The 26457-nt window shown below is 29.3% G+C and overlaps 1 protein-coding gene and 1 long non-coding RNA gene across 2 annotated transcripts in view; one reads left to right on the top strand and one right to left on the bottom strand.

Annotated features, from left to right (window-relative positions):
- Positions 1-339: 339 nt before the first annotated feature.
- The window catches only part of LOC106688717 (organic cation transporter protein), a 51353-nt gene continuing 25235 nt past the window's right edge, over positions 340-26457 (bottom strand). The window contains exons 2-10 of the mRNA XM_014433299.2: positions 14361-14472; positions 14094-14289; positions 13051-13154; positions 12736-12893; positions 11962-12130; positions 10911-11144; positions 8665-8879; positions 7133-7314; positions 340-1187 (exon numbers count right to left, since the gene is read on the bottom strand). Of these exons, the coding sequence (XP_014288785.1) occupies positions 978-1187; positions 7133-7314; positions 8665-8879; positions 10911-11144; positions 11962-12130; positions 12736-12893; positions 13051-13154; positions 14094-14289; positions 14361-14472 (1580 nt within the window). The 3' untranslated portion in view covers positions 340-977. The remainder of the gene's footprint in view (positions 1188-7132; positions 7315-8664; positions 8880-10910; positions 11145-11961; positions 12131-12735; positions 12894-13050; positions 13155-14093; positions 14290-14360; positions 14473-26457) is intronic.
- On the top strand, positions 2471-7404 carry LOC136796501 (uncharacterized). The gene is made up of 2 exons (XR_010844218.1): positions 2471-2779; positions 7094-7404. It is a non-coding gene; the product is annotated as an uncharacterized lncRNA (long non-coding RNA).

Below are 26457 nucleotides of genomic sequence, written 5' to 3'. Positions count from 1 at the left end.
TATATATTGTAATATGCTCTTTTTTTTAGTAAATAGTATATTTTGATGTATAAAGGGTTTTTAATGTTTTATTTTATGTATCATTTTAAGATTGTTAATTTGTTTTGTTTATCCAAAAAGCAAGCTAACCTAATTCCACCCTGAGATTAAGAGTCTTTTATATTATAAAGTTTTAAATAAAATTCTATTATATATTTGATATTAAAGTTCTTAATTTGAACCCAAATTATCTCTTATATTTGAAAAAAGTTATAAAACGAGCAAAGATTCTTTTTATTTTATTTTTAATAATTTTAAAATTATTACAATATATAATGTGTAAAGTATCAAACATAAAAATTCTAAGAATCACTTCTTTATTGACTGTGATGTTTATATTGCATTACAAAAGTATATATTGTACAATTATTTATTCATAAAATCTATCTAATCGTATAAATAAGTAAATGCTTGTAAACAATTCATTTGAAAAATTGTACATTGATAATTAAATATATTCATTACAAACTAAATTATATTGATAATGAGTAATTTTTCAGACTAGTCCTTGATTATTTTAATATAAATACTACTCAATAAGTAAAACACATGTGAAATTTGATTAAAATTTCGATAATTCGTTATTCAACACAATTATCAATAATTCATGCAGTAACAATTGCATTCAGAAATGTGCTTTCATTCTAATTACAATAAATATTCTTTTAATTAACTAAAAGAAATAAAAGACTGGAACAGTTTACAACAGTTAAAAAATGCTGAAATTTATTCACAAAATAAATAACACAAATATTTTCAAAAACAATCAAAGAGTGCTAACTGATATTCTAAATTTTCAGATTTTTTTAATAAAATTAATTAACATTTGTACATAAAATTCTTTATGTATAACAACGTTATGGACATATTTACACAATTACACTGATATTCATTCTTCATGAATCTCTTTCTAATTTAGAATACTGTTTAACAGCTGTTTATATAGGATTGGCTGGCCTGTAATCATCAGTTTTCTTTCTTGAGCAGCATGCATTAAATGCTGTATCTCCAACCCCAAAATTTTCTCCATCTTCCATTGATTGGGGCATTGGCTTGTTGAGGGTTTCCGGAAGAAATAATGTGAACAAACCTGAAGTGAATGCAGCCAATGCAAAAGTTAGTGTTGGTAAACTCTTGTCAATGGAATCCTAAAACATACAAAGGAAAAAATAAAATAAAAATGCTGCTGGAAGAAGAACAAATGACGCATATTTCAATTTATTAGGGTCGGCTGGAGTAATTGCGACACTTTTGAGGATTTATTTTAAACCCTCATTTGCAGGACAGTGATTGTAGTTATTGAAGCAACATTAAATTAAAAATGTTATAATTTTATTAGCTAAGTCAATATGTGAAATAGATTTATTTTAACTATACGGGATTTGTTCACTAAAATAAAACATGCTATTTTAAACAAAAGCAGTGCGATTTTTTTAACGGAAAGGAGAGCCAGTCTACGATTGTTAGCTATGACGGCATTGTTTTAGTTTTCCCTGCAGCTTCGCAGGCTGAGGAAATGAAAGGTGACAAGTCAAAGCTTTGGAATGACAGAACAGGTATTAACTTTTGTTTTGTTCATATATATATATTACATTTTCGTTTTCTATAATACAAACAATTTATTTGTTAAATATAGACTTCAAACATATTTCTATAATTAACCATTCCAGCCCAAAAATAATTTTCACAGCGCATATTCTACCTGGCAAGAGGAAAGTCTTTCATTGAGGCTCTCGGTTCAGGTAACAGTAGTTATACTTAGATCCCTCCCTCCCCATAATTTAGAGAATCTAATGGGGACCACATAAGTTATATTTAGTTTATACTTGTTTAGTTTTATTTATATCATGTTAAATACCAGAAATTCTAATGTATTTAGAACCTGTGGTCTGAATTTTAATCCTATTTAATACAACATGTATTAAATATAATGTTGAAGATTTTTCCTAATTTAAATTCTCAAATTAAACATATGTACAAACAATACATTTTTTGAATTGTAATTAATTTAGTTTTGTCTAAAAAATGCCAAATCATAACAAAATTTTGAGGTTTAACAAATATCATTTCAAAATCATCAGTAATTTAGCAGTGATCAATTTCGTTAAAATACTTTGGTTTTTCTGTTTCATTTCTATTATAAAAGCAACTTACTTGTTTCTCATCTGGTACCCTGTTTTGTTTGCTGGATATAATTTGTTTGTTAAATGCACTTTTGAAGATAATTTAGGTAAATTATAAACATTGAAATATAACCAAATATGAGGGTAAATTTATTAACTGATAAATATATACATTTTATTCCTATTAAGATACATATTAAAATTAATTATCATTTTATAAAACATTACTAATACTTGCAAAGGTAGGATTTAGGTTATAATAAATAGATTATATCTAAAAAAGATTATTTTATATTGGTTATAATTTTTAATCATGTGTCATAGAGTAAATGAATAACTACTAACATTATATTTTTTTTAACCCTCAACTAATTAAAAAATTCCCATTAAGTTTTGATGATGAGGTTTTGTTTTCGATTCAGCATTTATAAAAGATGCTAGCATGGATTCTGGGAGAGTCGGACCAAGTTTATGCTTTGTTGCTTTGTTGGTACTTGGTATAATACTTGGAAGCTTTCTTGTGAAACTAATTGTAATTCATCCTATTTATTATTACATTACTGCACTGTTTACATTATCCTTTGTTGGCTATTATATAACAACTGTTCATGAATGAGGTAACTATTTACATAAATTTTATGAACATGATTAAAATATTTATTAATAAATTATTGGACAGTTCAAGATTATTTATTGAGGATCTAATAAAACTTTAAGTTCTATCTAGAGTATTCATAAGCATATTCCCCACATAAAATATCCATTATGGAATCCCATTTCAGCTCTTTTCTCAATTCTCTAGAATATTTTCTTCTAGATTGAGACCTTATTGCCAAACATCCAGAATGGGAAGTCAGAACCACTAATTCTCGCAGGCAAACATTATTGTTTATATTCAACTGCCGTCATAGCAACATCCTTCTCCCTGATGCACCTACTATTAAACTGGTCCCAACCACAACTATTTAATATTTAATCACAACTATTAGGTTTTTTCATTCACAAAGGTCTAGGGTCACTAGATTATACCATTTCAAGACTTGGCAATCTTTCCTCGGATCACAGTTCCTCAATCCTGACCCTCACCACATCATTGATTCCAAAATCACCTCCATCATCATTCATCAGGAGCTCTGTAAAATGTGACTTTTCCCGACATATTAAAACCGATAAAATAGGCTTCAGAGTATCCCTAAAACTCAAGACTTAGATTATTCCATAAGATTCAACACCACCTTGATCCAACAAGCCATTCGGACTGCATCTTCACTGATTCTTCTCCGAAACACAGCATAAATGATCCTTTGCCCTGAGACCTTACAAATCTGATTCATATTAAGCAACCCTCTAGGACCCACTAGCAAAGAACCATCCTGATGATCAGAAATCCTATAACCACCTTTTATGGATAAAAATAAATTGGCTAAAAAGAAGGGAAGAAGGAAAAATGGATAAAAATAAATTGGCTACCTTTAAATTTCCATTCTTCACCTCTCATCACTATCTACTTCTGATAACTCCCACCAGAAAGTAACTAAAAAAATCCTAAATCATCATTTAATTTCCCATCCCCCCTGAAATGATAATGGTTCCTTGGCTTTGTCAGATAAGAGCAGAGCAGAGAAGAGGAATTTTTCAAGTGCCTGTCCATAACGTGAGCATGGTCATGCCCATACAGCTGAAGTTAAGGAATTCCTTTCATCTTCTATTCTTCTTTCCCTGCCCCCTAAAGTTGTCAACCCCTCTGATCTCAATATTATCCCTACAAATCTCACCTTCCAGGCAACATTTACCAATGATACTGCCATCTTTTCCCCCTTGCATCCCGAAACTTTCAAAGTTATCTTTTCCTAATTGAGATATTATTATGATATATGTAATAATGGTGTTATAATTGGTGTATTAAAGTCAACAAATCAAAAAGTAAGAACATCCCTGTCACTTTCCAATGCTGATCCTGTCTGTCAATCCTTTTTAACTCTATACCACTTCCCCTATCAGACATAGTATGGTACATTGGCTTCCTACTAGACTAGAGACTAGCATGGAAATCACATACTAGATTTAAAAGACAAGAACTAAACCAACGATTCATCCAGTTATATAGACTACTGAACAGAAACTCTCACCACTCAATCGAAAACATACTACTGATCTACAAGATAATAATCAAACCAATCTCAACCTGTAGACTTGAACTTTGGGAAGCAGCAAAACTTTCAAGCATCAAGTGTATCCAATCCTTTCATTCCAAAGTCCTTAGAACAACAGGCAATACTCCATACATAACCAACAAAACTTTACACTATAACCTTAACACCCCATATGTCCTAGACGTTACTCCATCAAAATTTTCAAACTTTTTCTAGAACTTCATCCATCACCATAATCCCTTAGCACAATCCTTATCCAACACCAACCGTCCCTAAAATCATCCTCAAAGGTTGAAACGGTAGTGGCCAGCTTCTTCAACCAAGTTCTGAGCCTATGCAGCCATAGAGCTCTTACACAGTCTCTACTGGTTTTTAATGCCAGTCATGTGGCTGGGAGAGAAATGTTGGGACCTCTTGCAGCCCTGCTTTGCCTTCTGCTTGAGGGAGAAATAGCTTGGTTCAAAGATCCCAAGGCTGAATGTAAGTATTGTATATAGATGTGAATGAGTCAAATGAATTTTTTTTTTACTTTATTTTGTGTATAAATTATTCTATTATATTATTTTACTACTATTTTTTACTTTATTTTTTGTATAAACTATTTTTTTATATTATTTTATTACATTTTTTTTATATTGTTATCATCTAATTTTATTAAGCTAATTGGGTCAAAACTTTTTTAAAACTTAGCTAATTCTAATCACAACAACCACTGCAATACAATGTAGTTTTATAAATAATATTGAAATTTGTAAAAAAAATATAAAATCATTTTGATTGCTTTAATTTTTTTTTTTTTTATGAAAAAGGGAGAATGGGTTAATATCAAAGGCCAGGGTAATACCTGACATCAGATTTTTAGTTCTAAATAAACACCAAGAAATCAGCTGCCCCCTCCTACATTGTGTTGGTGAATCACATAAATCCTATACACCCTTCTCATCCTCAGTACTTGGTTTCAGATAAATGGATTTTGAAGTATTCGAGTACTGACTTGTAACCTTTACATTCAATTCATATTGAAATAAATGACGTGGTATTTTTTTATAATTTGTTGACATGCTGATGGTAATAAATAGTCCCTTTGTTATTTTTTTTTTTTTGCTTTAAATTAGATTTTTGTAAATTACTCAGTTTTCCATTCTCTGATTCTTATGTAATGGGAGCCTATTGGGTATTACCAAATACTTTGATGGATTTTATCCCAAAAACCAATCAGTATCTAATATGGTGTAATTTCCATTTATCAACATCTATAACCCACTACTCTGACAACAAAAAAGGTGATGTGGTTTCTTTGCCTCTTTATACCTCACATCAATTACAACCTTTGAACCACTCAAGAGAGCAATTAATAAGGAATTGGGTATCTGTATGAGAGAATTTTCAAAACTTTTAATAACTGACATTTACTTACTTTTTTAGAAAGGCTTAGGGAAACGTTATCGGCCAGGAGAAAACACAATTATTCCAATCAAGGGAAGAAATATTGATAAATTTTAAACATTTGATTTTGTCTACAAAATTAATCATTAAATCTGACTCCTTTCATAAATCAAAGAATCAATAACCTAACTACTCCATGGAAAAAAACTTTAATTATATTTTTAAAACTTGAGGGATATTAGACCATGAAGATTAAGTGTATTCACAGTATTCACATCTTTATTGGAAGCATAAAGAAACTAAAATTGTCAAACACTTTTCACTGAGAGAAAAAATGTTAAAGGAAAAATTGTCAACATAGATTTTGGTGGAATCTTTGAATGTGGAAAAGAAACACAATTCAAATCCTTGACCTAGTAACATGTAATATTTTAATTCATTTTTAAAAGTTTCCTTGCTAAAAGGTTTTTATAAAATAACAATTAATGACTGAAAAAGATGAACAATTTTTTTTATCATTATTATGATTTCACCTAAATAATCGACAAAACTTAATAGAACAAAGGAAAAAAAATTAATATCTTGTAGATTAATTTACACATAAAAACAGGAAATAGAGATAAAATCAAAAAAGTATAGATTAAATTGGAAATGTACAAGAAACAGTTTTTACATAACAGAACTGATGGTCTTAAAGTGTTAAATAAGTATGTATATCCCACATGTATATTGAAAAGAGAAAAAATCAAAGATATATTGGTCAGAACTGTTTGATGTGAAACTTCCAATGAATTTGCAACCATAGTGTAGGTAATTCAAAAATATGATAAGAACAAAGACTGGAGATACAATTAGACGTTGCAGTAACTAATGTATAACAAAGAAATGTATTATCTACTTCCAGCTTTAAATTAAACTATTGAGCATCAAATATTCCAGATGTCTGAAATTTTTTTTTTTTTATGAAATTGTTTTGAATAAATATGGAAAATCTTTATTGTTATGTTGTATTCTTGTCATCTTCTATAAAGTGTCAATAAATTCTTATGGTTTTATTTTGGAAGGAAACATGTTATGATCTATTAGATAATACTATAAAAAAATATAAAATTAAAAAAATGGCAATTTTATTTATTTGGACAGATTCTAAAAAAAAAAAAATTGTAATTTCATCTTAACAATATCCATTGATAGGATGAAATTAAACTATACTCCTGAAGAAGTATAGACGTGGTACAGGTCTATAGAATGTTTAATTCAATCATAAATCATGATTGAAAATGTTTTAGAATACACTTACGAATTTATTCAGAAGAAAAAACAGACTTTTCTCAGGATAAGGTAAAATTTATATAAAATATACTTTATAATGATAAATAACATTTCTTATAGTTATGGGAAAAGAAGGCAGTGAAAATGATAAAATCTTACTAAAAGCAATATGAGTGGGCAGAGCATAGCAGCGACTCTTGCACATGCTGATCCAAAACCAATCCCAACATTTCTGACCACTGTTGGAAGAAGTTCTGCACTGTAGTTGAAAATTATAGCAAAACCTCCAGATACACAAAACTTTCCAAGGCAGGCTACAGCAGTAATGACATTGGGCATGTCTAAAAAAAATATATATAATTTAAATTATCAATAAATATACATTTTATATATTACACCATATTTTAAAAAATACAGATATGACAACATGATTGTTGCTTATTTAATTGATATAATAGGTCTCAGTTCATTATTTATTAAATTAATTTTATATTTATATATTTTTTTAATTCCATTCAGATTTATTACTTTTTAATGAGTTGCTTTTGTTGTAAAACTATCAAGTAATGAGCTGTTTTAATTATTTATTCAATGAAAAGTAGAAATGGCTTCCTGAGCTGGTCAGATGCTCACCTTCAGTTTTTTGTTATAATAATTATTCTGAAGATTCCAGTATGGTTAATTTTACTCGAATATTAGATGTTTGCCAGAAATAAGAAAGTAAACTATGAGTACATGTTTTCAATCACTGATTAAATTAAACAATAAATCTGTAAAAAGTAAAACTGACTGTTGCAATGGTATTATCTGGTAAAACATTTTTGAGGAGCCATTCAAAAATTATCCTCCTATTTAACCAACATATTAATTTAAAATTAGAAAATGATGTAAAAACCTAAACTTCTTCCCCAAAAGTGTGTTAAATATATTTTGTAGTAATTACTAATATTTCAAAGCTAATGATTTGTTCTTTGATAATGACATCCTGCACAATCTATGAAAATCTCATCAAAATCAGATAAAAGTTCTATTTTTTATACATGAACACAAATTTGACTAATGTCAGACAGGAAACCAAAATTGTTCCTTGATGTTTAAAAATTACAAGTGGAAATTTTTGTTTCTGAAGACATCTTTTTTTGGTTTTCATTGCTTGGGTAGTAAAAAGTTTCATTACGTTTGATAGTGGGGAACCAAAATGTACCCAAATTTATTATAAATATTTACTACATTGCTTATGAACATTTACCCTTTATGATATAAATAAATGTATTTTATTATAAAATGTTATAAACAAAAATATTCTTGCTCTACTTAATAATGCAAGGGAAAGAGCTTATGACAAATTATAAAATAATTTTTTTTTTTTTAATAAAAACTATTGTTAAATCATTTATAAGGTAATTCGTTCAAATTGTATTAATTTAAATTTCATTATTATTATTATTTAATTACTTTATCAATCGATTGAAAATTAAATAGAATAAAAATATATCGTAATAATTTACTAATTTAATAACAATAAATAGTTATTATTAATAATTATAGTTTTAATAATTTGACTTAGCTATGTCAGTAATAACTTAACTTTCTATTATTAAAAAAAAATGATCTGAAAACAACTTGATTATAGTTGTCTAAACATTACCATAGATTAACTTAAATTTTCCTATCAAAGATTTAATAATTACCTTTAGGAATCAGAGCAACTACTAAACATGACACAGCTCCTAGGAACAACATTATGCTGGTAAGAGATCTTCTACCTGTCCTGTCCAGCATTAACATTATCAATATATAACATGGAATTTCTACCAGTCCCAATACAAAGAGAATAAAAAAGGGATTTCCAACCATATTGTCACTGGCTAGAGATAGACCATAATAGGCGATACTGTCAGCAAACCTATATTTAACAAAAACAAAATGTTAAAAATTTAATTTTTGAATTAATCTATTAATTTACTGCAGTAGAATAAACTTCTATACATCTTGTTAAAAGGTTTATGATTCGTTGAGAAGGTTTATGTTTTGAGAGAATTTAGTCAATAAAAAATATAACTAATAGATAAATAAATTATGTATTATATAACAAAAATATAAATAATCAAACATAACATAATATTCAGCAATATTCTTCACTAAAAAAATATGATTTTCTTTTTAACCAACTTAGTTCTTCAGAAATATCTTAAATAATATAATAAAAAAAAAAATTGATAGTTAAGGAAAAAATATTGTAAGGAAAGCCGGGGCAAGAGCAAAAGCAATTTTTAAAACAGTTAGTCATCTTATAGTGCTGACTTCTAGTGGAAAACTAGGCAAGTGCCTTCCCTTTAAATAGCTCACAATTTGAAAAGTAAGACACATGTTGAGCACATATTGGATATTTTCTCTTCTTATTTTGAAAGTATGCTGAGGATTTGACTGTTATTAAAGCAATGGAGCATAATTTACTAAAGTTGGAGCTGCTTTACAGTTTGTTTGTTTTTTTTATGATAAGCTGATGCTATATAGAGTTAATTTATGGATTAAGTTTTAACAGTCACTACATTTTGAAATCACTAATGTCTATACTCACCCCTTAAACATATCTTGTTGGATTACGAGAGAATGTAATAAAAAGGGTAAGTGCAGACAATACTATGCCTCATTTATGGTCATAATGTAATAGTTTTCTAGAAGTAAATAAGAGAACTTTATTTAAAACAAAGGAAAAGATTCCCTTCAGTTTCTTAAAGCTCAAGATAAAAAATTTAAGTTTTATTATTATTTTAATCTGTGTAATGTTACAGCCTTCTTTTACTTCCCTAGGGAAAAACATGTATGACTCAGTGAAATTTTGGCCAGTTTATAATGCTACTGCTGTTCTGAAATTTATAGGGAATAGATTTCATGTTCCTGCCCTAAGAAAGTCATTTACACTCTTATCTAATTTTTTGGGGGTAGGTATGTACTCGCACCTACACTTTGAATATTTTTGTTATAAACTGACAAAACTAATTATTCTCAATGTTTTTTTTTGTAGAGAGGTATAGTACGACAAATTAAATGACACCCTTTCAAATATACATTTCAAAATCAAATTATCAATAGCCAACCAAAGTTAAACTTTTTAAATTTTAGTCTGCACTTGCTCTGACTAAAAACCAAAAATCCATAAGGTAAGATTTTCGTTTAGAAAAACTCAATTTTCTTTTTAATCATTATGGGTTATTTTTCACTTGAGTTGAAATCAGCAACCTTTAATTAGGAATATATCCAAACAAATAATCATTGAAGAGACAGCAAGCATATTTGTCAAGGCAACATGTCCCATGAGTGATAATGGATAAGATTGGCAAACATGTCACTCCCCCCTTTAAGCTAACTAATGTGTTCCAGAGACTGCAGTACAATAAAGTCATGACCTACTCTGAGGATCAGTAACTTTATGCCTAAATTTAGAAGATACATGTAAGACATCTCCTAATAAATGTAGATGTCTTACATATATTTACAATGTCTTACATGTATCAACATGTTTTATACATCTCTACATGCTATGAAGCATATATGGGGGGATGGTAACAGTAAATACAGCCCTCTACAACTGAGACAAGCTAAGAAGGAGGTGGAAACTTATCAGTGAAGACATTCCAAGGAGACCAATATAAAGGCAAAGAAGTGGTAGTATTTCTGGAGACCACATGCAAAGTATATGGACAAAGTCATTATATTTTCTAATATAAAATTGTATTCTTGTATTGTTGAAACACAAGGTGGAAAGGTAATATAATAATGTTATGGTAATTGAAATATCTAAAGGCTTGTAATAAACAATCGTAAAACAAATAAATTAATCAAATTCTTCTAAAAAAAAAATAAACAGTTATTTAAATACTTTTAATAAGCTTAGAATTAATTAAGAATAAACAATTTTAGATATAATACAGACCAGTTATAGGACAGGTAAATCATTCTAAGCCTAAGCCTTGGAGTCTTAAATAAGTCAAGGAAGCCTGCTGATGAAGTTGCTTCAGCAGAACCAGTTTTCATTTTTCCCTTTGATACATAGTAAGCTCTGTCTATTTTGTCACCTCCGTTAAATTTAACTGCTTTAGACACAATATTAACACTCTCTGCAATCCTTCCTTGAGACCAAAGCCAGCGTGGAGACTCATCGATCAACCTATTTATTAAAAATAAATTAAAAAAAAAAAGTGTACCCCACAGTTTCACCCATAATAAATGTGGATAATATTTGCTTATTTTATATACATGGTGACTACATGAACAAGATCATCTTATTAAGACACATAATTTATATTATGTATTCATGCAATAGACAGGACGAAATAATGAAAGAAAAAATAATAAAATGAAAACAATGATAACAAACATAATAAAGCTATAAAAAAAGTTAAACAATATAATAATAATACAAATTAAATAATTGCAAAACTGTCTAAACACAATACTTGCAAGATATAGAATCAAATTTGTTGTATCTAAAACATATAATGTGAGCTAAAATGTTTGTTTCTAAGTATATTTTTTGTTTACTACTTACTTTTTTCTTACATGCATAAAAAGTTTTCCCCTTTAGTGGAGAGGAAGCAGGAAGTAGTTTTCAATGAGTTGAAGTTTTATTTTATATATTAATTTCATTATTATGTACGTATAAAATGAAAAATTTCATTTTCACAATTCTTTACTCATGAAAATGATAAGAAATCAACTAAAGAATGGATCATAAGGAGAATGGTATCTGACATGAAAAACTATATCTTAAAATGTTTGAGTAGTGAACTTGCTTCCACCAGTATGAAGTTATTATGAAAACAATGAGTGTGCAAATTTAATACTTTTGCCTCATAGCAATATAAAGATTTAATTACATTATAACAGTTATTATTGTTATTTATTTCCAGAACAAAATATACAAGTAGTGAAGAATTAGAGATATGTGGATGAAAAGAATAATAATTCAAAAACATAATCCTTACCACCAGTGACCAAAGGTGACAACTCCATGCAATCCAATGATAACCTGAAGTGTGACATAGTTTGGGATGAAATAAGCCCAAGCGGCAACTAACATAATACCCACTGCAAACATGGCTTGAAATACTAGGCCACATGTTGTTCTTTTTGTTGGGCCCACTAACTCCATTACTAAAGAATGTGAAAGGAAATTAAAATATAGTTCAATGATTATATTTTTCTTATTTAAATTGTATTATAAATTAGATGTTAATATAATATAGCATAACTATGCTACATATTTTAGCAACTAAAAGTCATACAATAGATTATATAATTATAATGAATGATTTTTTCACACATAACATAAAATAAGAATCTACCTGAAGCGAGTGAATAAATATAAAAGAAATTAAAAATAAAAATAATATTTATCCTCAGGCTCTTGATTAGTAATGAAATATGTACTCTGCACTAAATACTACTCAAGTAAATAATTTTTGGGATGATTTGCTTAATAAATCTATCATTATATCTTTTTAAGCTTGGGATTACTTACAATTGTCCAGAATGAATTCTGAATTCTTTCATATTGATTGTAGTTTGAATCAGTCGTAATTTTATTTGGTAAGTTATTATGATATAAAAGGATAAATGTTTGATTTTTTAATAATAAGAATCTGGGCCAATTGAACAAATAAAGTTTTGACTTTTATAACATCCATTATTTATATGTGATTCAGATATCAGTGCTTTAATTGTATTGTGTTAGTTTTAAAATATTTTTCAGTACATACCAATTACAAAGGCTGGTATATATGCACCAGCTGAGCCAAATACGCCATAGAAAAATGAGGCAACCAAGTAAACATAGTAATTATTGATGAATGCAATACCAATACTAACGACGAGCTGTATGGTTTGTGTACAACACTGTGTCCTCTTACGGCCATATCTGAAATAGTAACACATCAATTTAGCATCCCCAGCTTATTTCAAGTTCCAAATGGAACATCAATTTGTCTGGGGGGTTGTTTATTTATTTATTTGTTTATCTTTTTTAATAATTGAGTACCTATTGCATTTGAACAATTCTTTCTTAGGTTACTTACTTGTCTGCAAGAAAACCCAATGTGAATGAACCGGTAAAGACACCTAACATGAAGATAGATTTAGACAAGGCTCCCAGCCACTTCTTATCACAGACCAGGTCCCACTAGTAACAGAGGAGTAGTAGAATCGTTTTCCTTTTCTTTTTTATTTTATATTTGTGCAGAAATTAATTTTTTTTTAGTTTAATAACTTAATATTGTAATTTCATATGCAATGGTAAACATCTTTAATATTAAAAAGCATGACCTTCACCTCATAATTTGGCTCATGAGTTAGTAGGAAAAATAATTGAAGATTTTGTTTCAATTTAAAAAAAAAGTATGTTCTATTGATAGTTCTGCATTGTAGTTATGATGAAGAAAAAAATTCAGCAAGATAGTAAGGAGGCTTTGGGAAGAACACTCCTATTCACAAATGTTTATCTATAACTATATTCCCCCTTCTGAGTTGTAGGAGTAGTACCTCTTAGTAGAACGTAATAGAATTGAAATTTGAGGTAATTATCTCAAAAATTTAGTTCCTATTTTGCAATGATGCAAAGAAATTTTTTTTTCTTCTATAGTTTGATAAATTTAAAATTAATATAATTTAAGACAGAATATTTTTTAATTTAATAGTTTTTATCAATAAAAAATAAAACAAATTATGATTTAATGACAACTTTTTCTCACTTTCATTACTCATTATTTTTTACTGAAGTTATTATGGGAGTCCCAGCAACACTTGGTATTGAAGAATACATTATTATGAATAATTTATGGACTACAATAATTATTGTAGACAAATTATTCTTTGAGCGTAGAAATTAACACTTTTTGAACCATAGTTGGTTGTTAATCAACTAATGGAATGTCATCCTAATAACATAACACAATACATAATAATTAGCAAAGCTAAACGAGTTAGTGAAATATTAATGCTTAATGTGAGCATTGTTTGTAAGATTATAAAGATTTTTATAATTATCTGATAAATTTAAATATAAGTATCTTCAATATTGTAGCTTAATTGAAGCATAATGACAAAACTGATATAACAGTACCTCTACAGTTCGGGTATCCTTAAAATGTGTTCTATCATAGACCCATCCGGTACAAGCCTCAGTAAGATTGGTTGTCGGATTGATGAGAAAACAGGAACTGTATGAGCCATCAGGATTTAATGGGATTGCTGCCAGTGCAGATGGAGAGTCCCAGGGAAGGAAGTCAGTACCATTTTCAAGCCACGGCACTTGACATCTGTAAAAAATTGAGTGTTAAAGTAGATATAATTCAAAAAGATATTCGTATAATAAACTTAATTCAGCTACCTATGGTTGGGTATTCCATTGATAGGAACAATGGATAAAGTGTGCATCCCAGCAGTTAATGCTGTCACCATTAACAAGATGGACTGGTACAACTGGTACTTCCCAAACTCACCTATAAAATAAATAATTCATTATTAATTATTTCCTCAAATATTGAACAACTCTATTTATTGCTAAAGTAAGAAGATAGATTACAGTTTTATTAACGTTATATCATTGCAAAGCAATCGAGCTTTTACAATTTAAATTTTGATGTTCAATTTTAAAATAAGTGATTTGTTTCAGTACCCATTCTCCCAAAGAAATTAGATCAACGCAATCTTCTCTAATCTGTGAATTATAATAGTCCATTTTGCGTTTTTATTTTGTCTGAAATATTAAGACAGAACTTTTAACTAAAGTTCTTACAATCTTTAAGAGCGAGACCACTTTAAGCATGAGGGCCTGAGCAGCCGCACCTTACATACATTGGTGCAATGGTGTATATTATTAGAATTTTAATATCGGTCTTTAGTTAAGTATATTACACTTTAATGTTCAATATTACTTGCACACCACACCGATAGCTAGACAGATTTGTTTGAATAGATTGAAACAAATTTGTCATTAAATATCAAGAGATAAGATAGGGTACCATTAGCAGTGTAGCTTTTAAATATATGATTCAACTATTGCGATTGTTTATTCAACCATACCGCCGTACTTATCCGAACGAGCGGCTCTGTTACATCACTCCATATAAGTTAATCAACCACCAAAGCGCAATGTAACAAAAGGTTTCTAGAACGCGCTTTGCTGTGAATTACTGAACGTATAATTTTAAATAATGAATGTAATAATCTTTCTGTAATAATTCCGCATCAGTAATTTGGTTGAGTGACAAGATATTAGGAACATCAACACAATTGGTTAATTCTTGTGAAAAAATTTGTTAACTCGTGTGTACCGCCGATCTCAGGCAGTAAACACAAATTTACTGTTACTTATAAACAATGCTAGTGGGTTTTATTTTGATGGGCAATGGGTGAATAATTTTGAGGTAAATTGGCTTTATGTTATATAAGTAGCGCTAGTGTAGTGTTGCTTTCTTTAGGAGAATTTTAGTATTGACTATGTCAATAATGTTTAACTATAAGTACCTATTCAATTTTTAACGAGTCATTTTAATTCTTTATTGGGTAGAGGAATAATTTCTTGTTATTAGAAGAAAGCAGAATTATGAAGGACAACAATTTTAATGCTGTTTCTTTTTTTAAAATTTATTAGAAATATATACTTCTTTCCCCAATTTTTTTAATTGTTTCTTCGATCTTTTTGTAATATCTGCCCCTTTGAGTGTTTTTTCCTTAAATTTATGTAATTCTACTTATGATTTTTGCAAGTTTAAATAAGTTGGTAATTTATTAAGATATATTTTATTTATTTTTTTGGGAGGGTGTTGTGGATAAGTCAAGAATACAACTTTATTTAGGCGTCGTTTTGCAACTTTATTGTTTTCATAGTCATGCCCTACAATGCAAAAAACAGTCAGATTAGGGTAACATGAATTTATATTTTGTACAAAATTTAAATTCATGTTACTCTAACCTAATAAATACATAAGATACAATTAACAACATAAAATAGAAAAAGATGAAATACAAAATAAAAGTAACAGACGGACTATCTGCTGGAAAAAAAATCCGTGTTGGAAAGACCAAAGCAAACCACCATTTCAGAACCTAATTAGTTCTGACACAAACCTAAAGTTAATTTGATCGCAATTTGAAACACTCAGGAAAGACAATCGTAAGTAATGTTTTTAGTAAGCAATGTTTTAGTTGTAATAGTTATTAATCATAAATTACATTATGTACTTGTAGTTTTATAGTAATTAGTTAAAGAAAGTATTTGTTCTAAAAACAGTTTTTTTTCATTGCAGGGCATGACTATGCAAATAATAAAGTTGTGAAACGTCGCCTAAATAAAGTCGTATTATTGACTGATCCTTAAGACCCTCACAAAATATATAACGACTGACAAACATTGAGATTTTATTTTTAAAAAGTGGATTTGAGGAAAAAGTACTGGCGTTCTTTATCTGATTACTTTTACAATGTCAAATAATCATTAAGGTATTAAGGTGAATATTTTTTCAAATAATTTTTTTTTCGATGTCCACTTTGAAATGTTCGTTGATTTTTTTTAAAATTTGTATTGCATAACATTACAGTTGGTATTATATTTATAGACAATGTTAACAGGCGTCATAGAGCTCATTTAAACCATATTTACAAAAACATAAATTAAATGATAACAAAATAATAAATACAAGAAAAAAAAAATAAAAACAAGCTTATACTTATAAAAAAATAACATCTTAAATACAATCATTCCTATTCGTTGATTTAATTGCATAAATATTGTTAATAATTGCAGTGTATTTAGTTGTTACTCACTCTGGCAATTATTTGTTTTAACTTTTCGTATTTCTTAAATAAAAAGTTACCACTTAATAACATTACTATTTATAATGTTAAAAACATCGATTTTAATAAATTTCTAGACCAGTAATATCCATATTGATAAAATTGATTAGAACTATGTTTTCTCGCCTATTTTCATTTTACTTAGGTTCATATGTTAGAATAATTCACAGTCAAGGCATATATATATATATATATATATTTTCTGTGGATCTTGAGGATCAGTAAATAATACAACTATATTTAGGTGACGTTTCGAAACTTTATTGTGTGCTTAGTCATGCTTTGTATGAAAAAAAAAACACAGTATTTTAGAACATAAACATTCTTCAACTAATTACTATAAAACTACAAGTGCATAGTGTAATTTATTATTAATGTTACGGCGGATAGGGGTTCAAAAGGAACCTTTACTAGCCCAACCGTGAAAAGTAGTGAAAAGAAAAGAATAGCCGAATTTTGTTATTTTTGTATTTTCAAATAAGTGATCATAATAAAAGGAACACAAAATATATAAAAATATACAAACTAGAACAAAAAAAACGCTTAAAACTATTAAAAAATTAAATGAATTGAACAAAAGAAAAAAAAGTCTTATGTCACCAGTGATTGACGGGACCCCGGTTGTGGTTGTTGTCCTGAGTGGATGTTCTCGTGGAGGTAGATCGACAAAAGGAGGTACGTCCGCCCGACTTGTCCTCTTGGAGGATGAGTCGAAGTAGTCTTGGCTAAAATGATTAAGCTGGCGAAGATGGCCAGGATGCTGGCAACTACGAGTGTGTAGTGAGGGGACAATGGAGACGATATGTGTGCACACTGAGACTCTAAGAAGTCGTCTGTTTATTTTCTGTATAAAAAACAACAGAAGGTGGTTGTTTTGTTTTTTTATTTAATAAAAATCATATGGTCCAATAATCGATTTGTGAACCATATGTTGGCCGCAACAATTACAACAATAACTATTACAATTAAAACATGAAATTTTTTTTCTAACAAACTGTTTTTTTCATTGCAGGGCATGACTATGCAAACAATAAAGTTGCGAAACGGTCGCCTAAATAAAGTTGTACTATTGACTGATCCCCAAGACCCACAGACAAACATCCACCTACTATAATAAAGAAAAAAGTTATATACATATAGAACAGTTAAATGCGGTAGTTAACGTGACTGTTCGGTTCATTGCTTGTACTATCAACTATCAAGCCAGATCCGGTGTGATATTACTGTCATGAGAGTTATTGCTGTTACTACAATAACTGAAAGAATACGACCGTTATGCATTCCATAAATGCATTTCATGGACCGCCCATAGCTCAGTGGTTACAGTCTTACCAATTTGATGTCTATTGGCGGTGCCGGTTCGAATCCGACCTGGGACGTTGACTTTTCTCATTGAGTGGCGGTCCCACAAAATGAAGAACTTTGACCCCCAATCATGGTTAGGCAGTATAGGACTCCAATGGGAGTCTTAACCGGAAAAAAAAAAATGCATTTCATGTGACAGTCAACGTGATAGTTGCTTTATTGTATTGTATATATCACTTGTATTGTCCTATCACGCTAGATCCAGTAATGTCATGACTGCAACAATCATACAGTTGCAGTTATAACGTCACAGATTTCTCGAATGCAGGTGATAGTGGTGGGAATTTGTCGAGTAGAGCAGATATTTCCTAGGCTATGGGAGAGAGGGGAGGTTTATTTTGGTAGGTAGAATGGACAGAACTATCGCGGACTACACTATTAGTGTTTTTTTAGACTATGATACTTGTCGGGTTAGTGCGCCATCTTCACCCCGAAATTCCAGGACCCTGCTATCGGCCCCTAACTCCTGTGATTGATAAATTAAGACGAATCAAGAAAGAAAAAAACGATTATTACAACATAAATAAATAGGAAGACTTTGTAAAAATAATTCATAAATTTTCTAGTCACCTATTCCATATATTAATAATAGCAGACCCGGGAATGCTTTGCTATTGTTAGATTTGAAGATGAATACAGATTGAATGAACATAGTTGAAAGTTTGATATTAATTTTTATATTTATTTAAAATTAAACTTTAAAGTGTACATTATGTTTATGATTCGGCAACATAAATTTCTCTTGAATATACAATGTTTTTGCTAATTCCAATTGCTATGTTTGCTGACAATGTCGAAAGCTCAAAATTTCATTGGTCGGCAGTAATATTTTTTCTTATATTTCAAAAAGAGACAAATCGATTGACCATATAAAGCTATTAGCCAAAAATGCTTGATTTTGTTAACAACTTTTTTTTTACCGGTGAGATCGGAACAGCCTACTTGTTTGTAGGGTATAATCTTCCAGGGTAAATCCTGAACATTTAGCAAAAAGCTCCATCTGATGAACCGTGCATAACATACGAATAAACAAATTATATATATAATAATTTATTTATTGTTATTTACAACTGTAAATAACAATATGTTAAACATATGTTTTGTAAAAATATATACAAGTAAATTTGCTGTAGGTGACATAGTGACATGATACAAACATGTGGAGAATCTACCCATTGATAGAACTTCAATAACATTTTTAGAGGAGATCTCGAGGCCATCTTCTTTTCAGACGCCTAGAAGGATTATTAGGCAATAAAGAAGAATCCGGGTTAGAAACAAGTGGATTTGGGTGTTTGAGAAGTTTATCATGGAAGAATTGGTATCTGGTTCTGGCCAAATCGGCAACATATGGGATATTGAGGTCCTGATGGATGTCTTGATTTGTGACAAAGGATAGTTAAGGATTTCGGACTGTAAGGATTGGGTTCCGGAGAAATTTGATGGTTTAGTGGAGCCCCAAAGCTCAACTCTGTATGTCCATATAGGCCTTATAATAGTCATTTAGATCAGTCATTTTTATATATTAGATTGAAATGTCAGTTCTTTTCTAAGGTCCACTTTTAACTGTAAAAAGTTATTCAACTAAAAAAAATTTAAACAAACCTATTGATAAAAAGAGGTTTTCCTCAACTTAAGATACCCAATTTATGTTCTAGTTATAGAATTCTATTAAAACAGATATATAATTACATAATGCTTAATCGGGATGATGAGGTACAAGAGATATTTGCATAACATGAAGATGACAATAGATAGTTGATAGTGCTGAGGAAATAGGTAACTGATGTAGTAACATAGATCCTTTGTTGCCATTCATTACTAACTGCATAAGATATCAGGCAACCTTTACGAAGGTTAGTTTCTTTCAATCAGCATTGTTAATGCCTACGACATTAGTATTCATATAGCTGATCGTTATATTACGAGAGCAGGGTCAACTAATCAATTAGAATTATGTAATGAACTTATATAATAAAATCATTAACAAAAAACTGAAATCTAATCTTGTGTTTTGTAGGTTATAAAAACTAGATTTAAACGACTGGAAGATTATTGATTGACCGTGTGTATAGATGAATGGAATATGGTCCGGGTGCGGTAAAAAAAAAACAAACTCAAATAGTAAATAATTATACTATTCTATTTTAAAATAAAATAGTATAATTATTTACTATGTGAGTTGTTTTTTTTACCGCACCCGGACCATATTCCATTCATAGATTTAAACGAATTTTGTTCTATCCGTTTTGATTGAACGTTGAAGCCGTTTGGATTAGGCCCGATATTTAATAAAATCTATCTTATAACTATTTGATATAAACATCAACTAGGGACAGAAAACAGTTATTAAAAATGCCGAACTGCATTGGTTTGTCTCAAACACAGCACACTTAACATTAGTATAGAACAATTTGTTTTAAAACCTATTAATATAAATAGTCAGAACATAAAACAATATAAGTAGTCACGTCATAAAACTTTTTGAATTATATTATATGCTATAATTATATATTTTTTTTTACTTTGCATATTTTCATTTTTTTTTCTAGTTTTTTATCGTTCTTTATATATGTGTATATACTATCCATTATTTCGATTTTAAAATTTTCTCTCCTACTCGAACTTAATTTTTTTTTCCCTTAAACATAAAACAGAATTAAATACAAAATTATAAAAAATATATAAACATGTTATGAAAAGTATAAAATAAATATACATAAAACTCAACACGTCTTGGATGTCTATTGGTGGTGCCGGTTCGAATCCAGGTGTATTGACTTTTTTCATTGAGTGGCGGTCCCCAAAAATGAAAAAATTTGACCCACAACCATGGTTAGGTAGTATAGGACTCCAATGGGAGTCTTGGCCGAAAATAAAAATAAAAAACTCGTACATAGTTGTATTCAATTAAAATTAAAAAAATGAATAAATACGTTAGATTAAAATTATAATAATAAACTATCAATAATAAGAAAAAAGATTGATAAATAAACACATAACCAATATTAAAAGTAATAAATATATGTATTAAAAAATATGTATATAAATGATATCATGGTACTTGCTACTTGTTAGCAAATTTGTTAAAGTTGGTTGCAAAAAAGTTATCGGCACTGAATTTGCACCGCGTATTGTATGTAGGCCCAATAAAGGCCAAGAAGTTAGCCGTGTGTATCTTTAATTTTTTTAAAAAAACATTAGAGGGTGTGAGAATAATGTTACACACTCCACAGAGGTGTTTGGAAAGTTCTAATACGTTAGTACTTCATTCAGTACTGCCACTTTTTCCGGCTCTCAGAAACAGATTTTGATAAAACAGGTGACAAAAGAAAAGGAATTTCATGGATAAGTGACGATTCCCAATTTCTAATCTCAAAGTTTCACTATGACTCTAATAAAAGTAATTTAAAAATGGACGCTATAAACAAATGGGGACCGGACGAGAAATATTTCGACACGGACAGCAATATCTGAAGCTAGATTAGTACAAGAGCCGGGAAGAAAGAAAGGCAGTAATCTCTCCCCAATTTTTGATTACTTTAATGAAAACCATGTATAATTACTAGTCAAAACTGATGAGTCTGCCAAGTATAGGTAGGGGGAATCAAAAATGGCGGCTGTTTCAAACCCTTAAAAAAACATTAATTTTTCATTCGGAGCTCTATTTCTTAAAAACTATCAACAACACTAGACAATCTAGAAGAAGATTATTTAAAGAAGAGTAAGTTTGCTGAAACATTAGGCCTAATAGAGCTATTTACGTCCAATAGTTCTCGAGATATAGCTTTTTAAAAAGCAACATTTCATAAAAATGTATGGAACGTACTCAGAGATCAGTAGTTAGTGAATTTTTTAAAATAATTTATTTATTGATATTTACAATTGTATACATATATATTTGCTGTAAGTGGTACATATATATTGCTGTATACATATATAATTGCTGTAAGTGATATTATGACATGATAAAAACATGTGAAGAATATACCCATTGATAGAACTCCAAAAACATTTCTAAAGGAAAAGATCTCGAGGCCATCTTCTTTTCAGACGTCTAGGAGGATTATTAGGTAGTGAAGGAGAAGCCAGGTTAGAAACGAGTTGGTTTGGGTGGTTGGGAAGTTTATTATGGAAGGATTGGTATCTAGTTAGTGAATTTGAAATGAAGATCAAACATTTTATACGAACAACTAGAAATCAATATTTTGTGAGTTTATTTTGTCAAATATTATAAAAACTACTACTCCTACAAAAATAAAAGTTATAAAATATTTAATTGTAAATTTAACTAGCTTTAATTTGAATGTTAATAGGCATCTGTATGTCAAATGATTTTTAAGATATAAATTTTATCAAAATAAATTCATTAACTACTGATCTTTCAATACTTACGATACATTTTTGTGAAATGTTGCTTTTTAAACAGCTATCTCTCGAAAACTATTGAACGTAAATAGCTCTATTAGAGCTTACATTTTAACAAATTTACCCTACTTTAAATAATGCTCTCTAAGGTTTTCTATTGTTGATAGTTGTAAAGATATAGAGCTCCGAATAAAAAATTAATTATTTTTAACATTTTGAAATAGCCGCCATTTTTTATTCCCCCTTCCTATACTTGGCAGACTCATCAATTCTGACTAGATATTATACCTAGTTTTAATTAAGTAATAAAAAATTGGGAATCAAGACCTCAATGTTTCAAATGTTGCCGATATGGCCAGAACCAGATACCGTTCCTTCCATGATAAACTTCTCAACCAGCCAAACCCACTTGTGTCTAACCTGGCTTATTCTTAATTACCTGATAATCCTCTTAGTCTTCCGAAAAAAAGATGGCCTCGAGATCTTCTCTTCTAGATATGTTATTAGAGTTTTACAAATGAGCAAATTCTCAACATTTCTGTAATATGCCATTGTATTATAACTCACATCACATTTACTTTAATAAGAGAACTACTCCAAATATACATTACCGACGCTCAGCCCTAAATCAGTTTGTCACAACTAAGCGATAATTGCGGATTTAGCTATTCTTGTGACGAATTTTTAAAACTACCTTTAGTATAACATTTTTGAGATTTTTTTATATTATCCAAATAAAATTGCTTTAATTGAATTTCAAGAAGATTCTTGGGAGTAATTTTTCATCAGATGTAATTATTAAAGTCATTCATAGTTTGTGGGAAGACAATTCTTAAATTTTTACTTAGACGTTTAGAATGATTTTCTTTTTAGAACAAATTATGACTGACTGTTGTGATACTTTCAACTAAGAATGTAATCTGTTCTAGGTTAAAAAAAAATCTTACTTAGCTTTAAATGTTTCAAAGAGGGGTGATATAGTCTTTTAGGGTGTAAATTAGTTTATTATTGAGGAATTTTATTTAATTTAATGCAATAACTTTTTTTTTTTGTGAAAAACAGGCATAATTTTAGGTGTTTAAAAACAAAAAAGTTTCTAATGGAACACTAGTCAATTAAATTAGTTGATGGTCCAATGTTATAATCTCTAACTGGCATTTTGCAGAGTGAATCTAAGTCAGGGCGTTAAAAACAGATGATAATACAATATGGCCAAGTGTTACTGTTTCCAATCAAAAGCTTTTAAAGATAAATATTCTATTTTTATTGACACAAACCAAAAGATTCATTAACATGATAGATTCGATGTTCAGTGCAGTCCTGGGATCTATCTCGTAAATGTTTAACTTTTATTTTACTTATAAGTGTTTATTTCTTTTCAAATTAAAAAAAATATATACATATTTAAAGTAATATGTTGTTTATTTCTATTGAAAACACTAAATTTTTTTACCCCAAAAAAATGTTTAATGTGGAGGGCTATATATATTTAAATGTTTGGTGTCTCCATTTGGATGAAGATGACCCTTCGATATTAAGATGTCAATTTATTATACACTCCTCCACTCTCTCTTCATTTCGCACAGTTAAATACATTATTTTCACATAACACACCACTGTATGAATACATAATCTGCTGTTTTGCCTTGATAGTAGTTCTACACATAATATAATTTTTGGGCAATTCTTAAAAAAAAATGGTGCACAATTCATGATGAAAATAAATTCCTCTTATAAGAAATATACTTCTTAATGTATATCTCATAAACAGGTAAGTGAAAGTAAAAATTAATTTTAACTTGCCTTGAAGGTTAACAGTATTTCCATTAAGTTACTTTACAAGGGATTGAATCTGACTTTCGTAGCCTTGACAAAAGGGGTAATTGGAAATAGTATAAAGACCTAGGTAGTATTCAGAGTTTACCTTCACTACACCTTGGATTTCTTCTTTGTCTTATTCTTCTGGACTGCACTTATAAGGAAGCATTCCATCCAATACCATTTTAACGCTATATTTTATAATTGTGAATAATTATATAGTTAAACTAACGACTTTGTGACAAAATTGTGGTCACAAAGTTGTGACGCAATGTATAGCCATTCTTGCCGATGAAACTCAGTGAAGTTATTTAATTTCTCTTAATATTTTCCTGTTCTATAATTAGAGTTCTGGATAAGCCACGCATGAACTGGTAAATTATTACCAATATTGTTTCTACTTCGCTTCGGAGTGGTAAATTTCGTTTAGTCATGGTAAACCTAATTGTATATTTTTTTTTTTGTACATCTGGACAGACGGCTGACTTAGAATCCTCATATAAACTTCATACGACTATTACAACAGTTACTAGACAACGGTCTAATATTCAATTAATTTCGAAAGACTCATTATGACTATAATAAGGCTGAACTTACGGAACTCAGCTTTTGGGTTCCACTAAGCCATCAAATTCTACTTCTATCCAATCCTTACAATCCAAAATCCTTGGAAAAATCCTTAATTCTCCTTACTTTTTCATTAATCAAGTGATCCATAAAGCCCTCAATGTTTCATATTTTGCCGATATGGCCATAACCATATACTTATCGTTCCATAGATAAACTTCCCAAATCTACTTGTTTCTAATTTCGCTTTTCCTTCATTACTTGGTAATCCTACTAGACGTCTGAAAATGGACTCGAGATCTCTAGAAATTTTATTGGAGTTCTATCAATAGATTCTCCACATACGCGTGTCATGCCGTTTTATAACTTACATCATATTTACTTGTATATATTTCAACACAGTTGTGAATATCAATAAATAAATGTAAAAAAAAAAAGAAGTAGCGAAGCTAAACCACATTTTTCATGTTGAACAAGAGTTTGTGTAACAGTATCCTTGAACATGTTTACATATGACTCCAGCAATAGTAATTAATACTGGGAATATGATCGAAAAGGCATACATTCATTTAGGTAATTAATTCCTTACTACTTGTGCTGATCCACAAAAAATTGAAATTTCCTCATTAGCTCATCCCCTGGTAAAAAAAATGACCTCTAACAGCTAGTGACAATGGCGCTAAACTGTCTCATTTAAATTACAATTGGTTCATGTTAACTATGTGCGGAGTTTCAACTCGAAAACTTTCTAACTGTCCTCTAATTATATTTGGATTCATTTTTGTGACATCCTTATCCCGGACTTATATACTTTTATATAGGACATTGTTCATAAATTATATAATTTTCTAATTATGAGAGATAGTTGACCGTGGATGATAAATGAGGAGAAGATGGTTGGGGGTGCGGTCAATGAAACACAAATAAGTATGATTAACTTATTTGTGTTTCATTGACCGCACCCCCAACCATCTTCTCCTCATTTATATAATTTTCTGTTAGTAATAATAGGAAAATGTGAAATGAAATTACATCCATATACCAATGCATTTATAGTGTTTCCTTCATCCTTCAATGTTCAAATTCTTGAAATATACAGATGTATACATATTATATATGCATATGTGAAAAAAGGGGGGTGTATATGCAAAAGTATGTATATAATAAAAATACAGTAACTATGTTTTAAATAATGTTAAATTATAAGCAACAAATTAAAAAAAAGAATGTTTTAAATTTTAAATAAATTAAGCTTCTCATAAAGTGATAACAGAGTTCTAAGCTGTTGAAGGTAGGTTTTATTGTTGGTATTAATGAGGTTAATATAAAAGGAAAACAAATTTTAAAGAATATTTTTGTATTGAAATTATGTGGTTTATAAGTGAATAATCATTTTAAAAAGATTGATTGAAACTATTATTATATTAATTTAATATTTGTTTTTATACTTAGATATAAGACATGGGCAATTAGCTTGCAACAAAGTCAATTTAATGTATTATGACATCAAT

This window comes from Halyomorpha halys, unplaced genomic scaffold (assembly GCF_000696795.3).
Source record: "Halyomorpha halys isolate HHAL.00 unplaced genomic scaffold, Hhal_1.1 Scaffold1183.1, whole genome shotgun sequence".
In the NCBI taxonomy this organism is placed as follows: domain Eukaryota; kingdom Metazoa; phylum Arthropoda; class Insecta; order Hemiptera; family Pentatomidae; genus Halyomorpha; species Halyomorpha halys.
The sequence above is the reverse complement of the archived record's forward strand: the minus strand, read 5'-3'. Positions and strand labels throughout refer to the sequence as shown.